At 35.6% G+C, this 9,438-nt stretch overlaps 1 protein-coding gene across 1 annotated transcript in view; it reads left to right on the top strand.

The window, feature by feature from the left end:
* MYPT-75D (Myosin phosphatase targeting subunit 75D) overlaps positions 1-9,438 on the top strand; it is a 66,382-nt gene that overhangs the window by 50,800 nt on the left and 6,144 nt on the right. Inside the window, 1 exon segment of the mRNA XM_068286162.1 lies at positions 8,262-8,916. Coding sequence (XP_068142263.1) covers positions 8,771-8,916 — 146 coding nt within the window. The 5' untranslated portion in view covers positions 8,262-8,770.

The following is a 9,438-nucleotide window of genomic DNA, read 5'->3' as shown; positions in this document are numbered from 1 at the left end:
GGTCTGCCCTTTAATTATGGTCAAATCGACACAGGATTGACAAGGGAGTCTTTAATCTTAAGAAAAAACAATGTAAAGAGGTACTAAAGGATAAGCTTATTAGAGTAGGTACTTATGGCTTTTGGAACTTACATTAAATCGAGACATTCAAGTGGATGAGAAATGCTTCGGAATTAAGGATTTGCTTCATTTTGATTTGCTAGTTTGAACAGATGTTCATTTCCATCCAGCACATGCTGTGGTTTCGAAACTTAAGCAATTCGTCAAGTGACATTTTCTCGGATGTTCTTCTCCACCAAAGTAAATTGTCCTCAGTAAACTTGGGTCGTTCACAAAGCAAATGATAAGCCATTTCCATTGAAAATGCAGTTTCTGAAACACACACATATAAAATAGAAGCTTGAAGTCATTTGACAATTGGCAAAATGTTGTGTAATAAGACCAGACAATGTTAACACATCCTTGCTTAAAGTCCTATAGAAGGCTTGATATTTTTCTTGTGATATGCCAAGTCTCGATAGAGCCATTCTTTGAACTCGTTTGATTTCTCCCATTTATTGTTCCCCTTTGCGACTAATGGGTTCGTACTAACAATTTTTTTTTTAAGTTTTATTAGCTTTTTGACTGCTTACAGTTCAGGTTTTATCAATCAACCTTTTCCAAGTTCGTCTAATTGAATATCCTTAATTGCTTTTTTATCGATATCCGCACCAAAATGGCCGCTCCTATTTGCCAGCTACACTTTGAGCTTAGACTACTTCATTTCATCAGATAGCCTAGTTTAATTTTACCTTACCCTAAGTTATATACAACAATGTTAAACTTATGTAAGGTAACTCCCAAGTCAAATTCATTGAAAACTTGTTGCTTTTTATATTTTAAATAGAACTGCAGAATAGTTACCATTATTACTTGGTCACAAAATTATCGTTTCTTGTGCCAACAAAAAAAAAAATGTCTTTGTTAAATTTGGAACTGGTTTTTGCCCTTTTTGGCAACTCTTTGCAAAGTCAATTCTTATTACAAGTGACTTTAAATCTCATGTGATCCCCTCATTATTCTGTATTTTAGTTCAGAGTCAGTCAGAGTAATGTCGAAAATCTTCTTTTCTCGTCTCGTTTGTGCCAAGTATTGCAAGTTCAGCAAGAATAAAGCAATTCGATGTCCAAGTTGATCCTTGTCTCTCCTCCCATTGCCCTATCCCCCTTTTGGTCTCTTACTCTGAAACTTAAACTGGCACAAAATACACCTGTGACCCTTTTCCTTTGCTACTGATTGCTGTTGTTGCTGTTTCTGTTGGGAATGCAGACAATCAGCACTCAAATTTAATTTGCATTGGGGCCAAAATCTGAGACTCCGCTTTGGTAGCACACAACAACAACAAAGTTGCTGCCTGCCTGCCTGAAAGCCAGCCAGCCTGCCTAACTCCTTCTTTACCGTCAATCCTTCGTCCTACGGAAACAGTGGCAACCCATCAAAAGCTAGAATACCCATTAGACCGACTTCGTTAATGCCCTTTGTCCTTTGGAATTGTAAGTAAAGAACCATCAACAATCAGATACATGCAAACGTTAATAATAAATAAATATAAATAATAAATGTCCTTTTAAAAAAATAGGTTTAATTTAAATCAGATTAATATTTCACTAGAAAAGATTTATTATTTATCAATTATTTTTTTTGGATTGTAACATTTTTTCATGTCCCTATAATCCAATATGGCAACGCGAAGCTTTAACACTGATTGCCATTCTATTGTATTTTGCTTAATTATAAAAACATTCTTTAGAAAATCCTGATCCTGGCATTCATTTCTGTACCGACTTACCCCAATGAAAGTTACAAACTGGGCATACATACATATATGCAATCCCCCATCCACAGTTTTCTCAGCCAAGGGCTCAACTTGGCTCACGTGCAATCGCTTTATTTGATTTTCATTTTTGGGGCAACAACAGCAGCAACAACAACAACAAAAACAACGAGAACAATAAGAAGGAGCAAAAAGAAGTCAGTAACTATAATTTTCCATGCCCTGCATTTTCACTGTGTGCCGGTTGTGGCATAGTTTCCTTTTTTCCTCGTTTTTGTTGTTTCTCCGTTATTGCTTGCTTTTTTTTTGAGTCCTTATTTGAGTGTATGTGTGTGTTGGCCTCGCTGTGCGCCGGCTATGGCACTTGGGCCAACGCTTAATACTAACATCCTCATCCAGGCCGAGAAGGCTCAACCTCAAACCAAAGCCCATACTCATCCTGCTGAAATGGGTGCTAATGCACTCAATGCAAGCACATAATTCGCTGCCCTCCAGCTCTCAAACACACACACACACACACACACACACACACAAGTACACTCACATACACACACACACAAACGCGCACACACGTAGAGGCAACCGACACTCGTAAAAGCCACCAAGTAGGGGCCGAACCAAAACACCAAACGGAACCTTCATCACCACAGAGAAAGAGAGCGAGTCACTGCCAGAGATGCGCCAAGGAAAATTGTACAGTCACAGTGATCTACAGTGAATGAATGTTAGATCCATTTTCTTTCTTAGATCAAAAGAAGGATTTTTAGTGCATTTTTAACCCAATGTTTGAAATAAAACAAGACCTTAAGCCTTTAATATTGATTAAAACTTATAGAGCTTATAATTGCATTCTAGAATTTAGATCAAATCTACTCGAAATCAAAAAAGGTTCATATGTATTGATAAAAAACGCTGCAACCTCTTACAAAGACGTAAAATTCTAAACTTGGGAATTCCAAACATCGTGACTAACTTAATCTTAATTTAGGTAAAACCAACTGCCTCCTGACATCAACAAAGAACCAAAAGTAATCAATGTATATATTTCAGGACGTTGTCAGCTTTTTATTTTTATTTTGGCATTATATTAAGTGGATCTCTGATTCCATCTCTCTTATCCTAAGTATAGGCTGCGATTGACACATTGAATCACGTTCTCGTGCTCTTGCTCATCTCTAGTCGCATCTGTTCTTGGTGAACTGCTCGCTGCTTACCCAATTTACAGTAAAACTCAATTAACAATAATTACCAACTTAAAAATACAAAAACTGAAAATGTTCTCATTAGCCTGTGAAGTACTTGAAGTGTGCATCCTGTGGAAACTTAACCTAATTTATTTATTATGGCGGATGTTCAATGTCTAGAGAATTAAGAGGAAATAGGACTTATAAATCTCTGAGATGCATCTCTGAAGTATTTTGCATCTTTTGTATTTATACATTATGTTTGTAAAATGATAAAATCATTACCTTTTTCCTTTGGTTTTACATTTTTCAAGTCTTTTTTAACAGTTTTTGTTAACACAATTGGTTAAAAGTTTTAAACCTAGAACTAAACAGACAGTTGAGAATAACTTGAAATGTCCTTTTTAATTGTAGTTATTCTCAGCACTGAAACTTTTGGTTTGTACCGAGTTTATGGCTGAGTCTGGCTAAGTTGGTTAGGCTTCACTGTTTGGCTTTTTGGCATTGGCAGTTGTTTGGTCGGTGCACTCATTAGATGTCCGGACAGAGTCGGTCTCTCTCTCTCTCACTCTGTCTCACTCTGGTTGAACTAAAAAACCCCCGACCTGATGCCAGATGCCAACTGCCAGCTGCCAGTTTTGCCCGTTGCCTAGAAGGTGTTTTTGGCACCTCTCTCTATCTCTTTGGACCTCTCTTTTCTCCTCCTATCTGACTTGTCGTGTATGTGGCCTCATAGTTGCTGTTGTTGTTTTTGTTGCTGTTGACTGTTGGACTCATGTTGCATATTGCGCCTGTCGAGTGTCATTCATTTGTAGCGTCCCTTCTTACTCTTGCTCGTCCTGCTACTACTGCCTGCTAGGCAGGCTCCTGTCTGCTCTTTAGGTCGTCGTCTACGTCGTCACTTGCCTTGATGTTGCAACACTTGAGCGAAAATTCGCTTTAAGAGTTTTTCACCTTTTTGTAATTTTTTTTCTCTGTTCGACGTTCTTTTTTTTTTCGTTTATCTTATCTTGTCTAATGTCTTAATGCCATAAATTATTTGCTTTGAGCGTTTATTTATTAAATAGTTGAATAAATATCAGAGACTTGAGCTTAAGCAATGTCAGACACAACAACAATAACAACAACAAAAAAAGGGCGTGCAAAATGGTTAAACCTAAAACCGCAAATCACAAAACACAAAAAAAAAAAAAAAACGGGCGCAGGCAAACAGGAGAGTCGTGTGGATGAAAGCGTGAGAAAGGGTGAGGGGGAAGGCAGACAGGGGAAGACTACACACATTGAGGCTTGCCTGACCGCAGATAACACGCATACGCCGTGATGAACAGCTCTTAAAAAGGTCTGCGTCAGAGCTGGCCGTTTAGCTTTTTGTTTGGAATTTTAGCCCTAGCCGAAAAACCAAAGTTTGTTAACCCTTACATGCATGACATCATATTGCTTGCATTTTTTTTTATATGAACACAAAACAAAAACACAAAATCAATACAAATTACTGATAAAACGAAATCCCTCAAAAACGTTTACTTTAAACTTTTAGTATAAATTTCGCCAATTTAAAAGGAAAATTAATGAAATTTTTTCAAGAAACACTCTGCTGCGTTTTCAAAGTACAAACTTAAAGAAAGAAAGTGAAGAAAGCTTCACTTTTTGCTTTTAATAATTAATATACTTTTTCAAAAACTTTAATTTTAAACTTTTTGATTTTAATCTTGAAGCGCAGACTGAATTAAAGTAAGTGAAGTAGTTTGATATAAATACGCTTTACCTAATAATGAAAGGATAACAATTTCTTCAAATTGGAAGTCTCCGATTTTTCAGTTTCTCTTATATTGCAATCTGATCGTAATACAAAAAAAAAAAAAACGAAAAAAAAAAAAAAACAACACTGATTTGCTACCGTCTGTGTTTGTGTGCGATATACGTATCAAGTACAGATTTTGGCATACGCATATAGAGCCATGCACAGACACACAATATCTCTCTTACACACACACACGCACCACTCATATAGCCATAGACAGGAAATTCCTCTTTTGTTCGAGGCTCATAAACGAAAATTGCATTCCAATATCCTTGATACTTCTCCGTTTTCCTGCTTTCACTCCCTGCCCATGTCTTGAAATTTGGCGGCTTCATCTCAAGAGGAAAGCAACATGAACAACAAAGTTCTACGCTTAACAGGATGTACAATACAAGTACAGTAGAACGCACACTATAACTGATGGAAAATCTGTCTCTAAGAAGGGAAATTTATATAAAATGTGCATATATTTAAGTCATATGAGGACTTAAAAGAATCTAGCTAAACTAAACTAAAACTAAAAAGATCTTCAATGAAATTAAAATCGCATATCTTTTTTTTCTATAAATTTGATAGTTTGTGCCAATTTTAAGAATTTTCCATTTCTATCTCTAGTAAAACTTTTTGGAAAATTTATTTTCCAAGTCAATCAGGAGAAGTAAAACTTCTCTATAGCCACCAAAACAGTTTTTAAGCAATCCTTTGGTTTTTAAGATTTCTGTTTTTATTTGTAAACGTTTCAATTTGTAGGCTTTCACTGTAGTAGACGTGTACACACGTTTATAACTGGCACAACAGGAAACTGAAAAGAGCGTGTACATGTTGTATAGCCCCCCCTCTATAGAGCAGCTACGTACATACATATATCCCCCCCTTTTCAGCATAATCGATATTCGATTAAAATTTGCTCCCTCTTAATGGCATGATTTTTTGATGTCGTTTTGGCTTCTGTTTTTGTACAATCTCAGTTTTTGTCGTTGTTTGTCATTTTCTCGCATGTGTCAAATGCATTGAATACAAAATTTGAATGCAACTACTCACTATTAAATTCAACTAAAAGTTACGACATAAAGTAAGAAAAAAAATCATATTTTTTCAGCGGGAAGGTGGTGGGTGTATGCGTCTGGGGGGTGAATAAAAACAACACAGAACTGTCCGATTTGCATAACAAATTTACACTCAATGAGCTGAATATGAACACATTTTAAATGAATTCAAGCAAAACTTCTCGAACAAAGTATATTAAATGAAAGCTCATTTCCATTCAAATAAAACAAGTAACCTTTGTCTTATTAAAATTTAATATACATACATACATCTTAATTGTACAATTTGTGTAGCTCAATGGTAAATCAAAGTTGTTTCAAGGTTTTGAGAATACTTCAATTCTAATTGATTGTTCAATGCAATTAGCCTGAGGTTGTTTTTCCTTAGAATTGTTATGTATGAAGTTCTTTTGTTGATTTATGTATATTTTGGTTGCAGTTTTTCCTTCAATCAGTTTCTGTATACTTTATGTAGAGACCAGACCATACATAGAGGAAAAAGTTTATAAGTTGCTCTATGCCTAAAAGCCTAAAACCCATCAACTTGATCTATCAAATTTATTTGAATTCCAAATTATTATTATTAACTCAATTCACTTAAATGCTAGTATGTTTATTCAGTTCGATCATCTTTGATGGATCTTTCGTCCTTTTCTTTCTATAATCCCAACACTTTCCATCAGAAGATGGCAAAAGCCTTGTAAAAAGTCTCTTAGAATTTGCCCGTGTCCTTTTTTAATAACTGCCTAATGCCTCCTTTGAAGCATTTTGATAACATATACATATGTAAATATGTAATTGCCTACTTTAAATACATACATATATACAATTGCAATATGCAATTACAGTCTGTTTTTTTGTAATTGGAGTGTAATTTAAACTTTTTAATTGAACCTTATGGATTTGTACCTAGATATTTTTTTTAACCTTAACTTTTTTAACAATTTAAATAATGCATACCTGTTTTCTGTGCCGCACACCAAAGGTAATCCCGTATTTACCATTCCCAGAGCTCTCAACTTTTCTCAACAATTTCCCCATTTTCTTTTTTATTATTTACTGACTTTTCTTTCTATTTTCGTTTCTTTACTTTTTTTGTATTTTTTTTTTTTTTGGAAGATGATAGAAAGGAGAAGGTAAAAAGGAAGCGGTTGGAAGATAGCATACTAAATTAGCGACTTAGTACCATTTTCGCACACATACGTTATCCGCAAGAAGTAGAAAAATAGAGAAAAATAATATAAAAAAAAAAAAATAGATGTAGCTTAGGAAATTTGAAATTCTCTTTGTGAAGCTCCTTTCCCACATGTGAAACACGATGGGGAAGATGCACAGGGCGACCATACAGACAGAGGGACGAACAGTCAGACAGACAAACTGCAAGTGCAAGTTGGTCGTTGAGTTGCACATACTCAAGTTAGTTCCTAAGTGGCCCTCAAGACAAATAAACTCAATTCTCAATGATGGTTGGCTGCCTTGTTGGATGGCATGCTGCTGCAATTTGAGCTTAAGCGGTGGCTAAAACTTATTTAAGGCATCACATTCCATCCCATCTCCGATTCCTCTTCACGTTCAACTTTTCTAACATCAATGTCAGGTCAGCGTAAGCTTTTGCTAACAACGTTTCCACCAAATAAAAGAAGAAAGGGTCGTGGCAAAAAAAAAAAAAAGAAAAAACCCACAAGACTTGCGTCAACTCTTACACATCACACACATCTTACACTTCAACGCTTCTAAAGCCAAAGAACAGGGCTAATAAGAAAGTGTAAATACTCTAACCTCGAATGAAATCATTTCAAGTATCTAACAGTGAGTCTTGACTGACGAACCCTTTAACCATTAGAACCATCAACAAAAACCAAATCCAAATAAGTCAGTCTGGGATTTACTTTTTTGTGTTATGTTCCTTGTTGGTTTGTTAGTTTAGTTTAGTTAGTTTGCTTGTTTTGATTTAAGATAAAATACACTAGAGAAGATCAATATACGGTTAATACTTTCATATTTTAATTGTAAAGCACTAATTAGTTAATATATTTAGATATTTATGATTTGAGAAAAGGAAAATGTGTTGAAATTCGAAGTCTTACACAAAATTATAGAGTGAGAATGTTATATGATGTATGTAGATGGATCCATTAGCTCAATTGCCTGACTATACTCTAAACTTGGCTGTTTATCTCAGCCCTGACCTAAGTTAACCCAAGCCCTCGTTGCAGACTGCCATCATTTATCTTACTCGAGTTTATCATGCAATTTGATTTGAATCTTTTGCATTTTCATGAAGTCTATCATCCCACTTGCTTTCTCCCTGTCTCTCTATCCATCATATGGAAAATCTTGGGCAAAATGTTATAGAATAATAAAACATATAGTTTTTATATATGTATATGTAATCACTTTACTTTATCTTCTTGCAGAGTTGTTGAAAAGTGAGCCAAACGCAACAAAATCAAAAGTAAACAAAGAGCAGAAAGGACAACGACAAAGACGACAACGACAACGACAACGACATAAAAGTTGCCTCGGGAGTTTAACGGGTGCAGCAGCAGTAGCAGCAGCAGTAACATCAGATGTGGCAACAGCAACAGCAATAGCAATAGCAACAGTAACAGCAACAGCAGCTGCCCCAATGAAAACAATGAAATAAAATCCAATCCACATACACATATGCATGCGTACAACAACCAAATCATATTCAAAGATGCAAATTACAATTTGCATACAAATTTGCAAACGACAAGGAAGACGACGAACGATTGTGGCAACAGCAGCAACATCAACAGCCCCTGCAACGACAGCAATTGGACAATTGCTGTAAAAATATTGCATTAAATTGTTCAATAAAGAAATATAAACATTTCAATTACATATCAACAATATACAACATAACAAAATAAAAAGAGGAGAAACCAACAAACACTACAAAATGATCAAAGGTATTCTAATACAGCGCAAAAGTCAGGAGGATGCCAGCTATGCAAAGCAACTCAAAATGGAGCACGCCGATTTGGTGGCCGAAATGCAAACCGTGGAAAGTCTACCCACACACGAGCGATTGCAATTGGCAAGACTGTAAGTACAAACATGATCCTTAATCATATTTTCAATCAATAATATGTATCTAAAAGATAGTCGCAATACTTATGGATGACATTTTGTTCTTGTGCATGTAGTTGAATACATTCGAATACAACTCTCATTCGCTTTCGTTACTCAGGCACAACTCGATAGAAATCCAAATGATGTAAGCTAAAAACTCGAGTTCTAGTTGACGAATAGATGAGCACTGTCTCACAGTCTCTCTTCTACTCATCCGTGTACTTATCCACGGGTGTGCATTTACGTTTATTTAAGGTTTCGCCGGATTGTTTTCCCCTTCCCAGGGCATTTGTCAGGCGAATTGCAGCTGCAAATATAGCTTAAAGCTGCAATTAAAGGAATAAACACAAACGCAAAATTTTAAAGTGAAACTTTTCATTTTAATTAAGAATGAAATCGCTTTTCTTTTTCTACTTGTTCAACCTACTTTCATTTCCAGAGTCCTGGATAAACAAAACAAAATAAAAAAAAATTCAAATTGCGAGAGAAGTCTCT

Source organism: Drosophila tropicalis, unplaced genomic scaffold (assembly GCF_018151085.1).
Source record: "Drosophila tropicalis isolate 14030-0801.00 unplaced genomic scaffold, ASM1815108v1 contig_443, whole genome shotgun sequence".
NCBI classification, from domain to species: Eukaryota; Metazoa; Arthropoda; class Insecta; order Diptera; family Drosophilidae; genus Drosophila; species Drosophila tropicalis.
This window is presented reverse-complemented; position numbering and strand designations above follow the sequence as displayed.